Source organism: Coenobita brevimanus, chromosome 117, assembly GCF_032717465.1.
Source record: "Coenobita brevimanus isolate Jiangsu-jjx chromosome 117, ASM3271746v2, whole genome shotgun sequence".
In the NCBI taxonomy this organism is placed as follows: Eukaryota; Metazoa; Arthropoda; class Malacostraca; order Decapoda; family Coenobitidae; genus Coenobita; species Coenobita brevimanus.
The window spans coordinates 7,699,988-7,701,116 of NC_137070.1; the positions used below are offsets into that span (position 1 = coordinate 7,699,988).

Below are 1,129 nucleotides of genomic sequence, written 5' to 3' on the forward strand. Positions count from 1 at the left end.
ATTACTGTGGATTTCTATTTTTCCCCAGATCTATTCGGCTTGACTGTGGAGTCTGATGTTCAAAGGTAGGGTTTTGGTTGTTAAGTGGATCTGCTCAGTGTTGAGTGTACAGGGATAATGTTGATCCGTCGCAAATCTAAGGGCCTTGTTTTGGATGACCTGTAGCTGTTTTAACTGATTTTTGCTTAGTGTGTGAGTTGATATGGGTGGGTATTCTAGGATTGGGAGGACTAGTGCCTTGACAAGATGAGCTTTGATTTTTATAGGCTTATTTTTAAATCGGTACAGGCGGCTTAGGGCCCACGCGGCGAACATGGTGAACAGACAAGGAAAGTAAGCTGCTGAAATCCTTATATGTGATTGCTGCCAGATCGCAGCCCGGCTTCTGCCTCCTTCCCATTCGCGGGTGGGATGGGGCCGGACCGGGAAGACGGGTATTTAAGGGAAGGTCACGGGCGGGTGACGCATTAGTCTTCTCCTGAAGGTCCTGCTCCAGCGACGACGACGAAGACGATACTACCATGTCCGGACGTGGCAAGGTGAAGGGAAAGTCCAAGTCCCGATCTGGCAGGGCTGGGCTCCAGTTCCCCGTCGGCAGGATCGACCGTCTCCTTCGTAAAGGCAATTACGCCGAGCGTGTGGGTGCTGACGCCCCCGTCTACTTGGCTGCAGTCATGGAGTACTTAGCAGCTGAAGTGCTTGAGCTGGCTGGCAACGCAGCCCATGACAACAAGAAGACTCGTATCATTCCCCGTCACCTGCAGTTGGTTATCCGTTATGACGAGGAGCTCAACAAGCTCCTCTCTGGCGTCACCATCGCCCAGGGAGGTGTCCAGCCTAACATCCAGGCTGTGCTGCTCCCCAAGAAGACGGAGAAGAAATAAACGCTTCCAAGAAATTCTTCTTCTTCTTCACCTCCACCGGCTCCTTTAGGAGCCACATTCGTTTCTTGAGAGAGAATAGACTTTGGCATTGCCCAACATCATCTTTGTGTATGGATGAATGTGTTGGTATACTGTATGTATGTGTCTGTCTGTTTCTACGTGGTATGAGTTGAATGCTGGCATATGTCTGTGGCTATTTTTATGTTCGGTTGGATGTAAGAAGCTACTGACATCAGTGAAGGTCG

At 50.0% G+C, this 1,129-nt stretch overlaps 1 protein-coding gene across 1 annotated transcript; it reads left to right on the forward strand.

The window, feature by feature from the left end:
* Positions 1-521: 521 nt before the first annotated feature.
* LOC145389454 (histone H2A-like) lies at positions 522-884 on the forward strand. The gene has a single exon (XM_080264749.1). The coding sequence runs from the start codon at positions 522-524 to the stop codon at positions 882-884; it is 363 nt and encodes a 120-aa protein (XP_080120875.1).
* Positions 885-1,129: the final 245 nt, after the last annotated feature.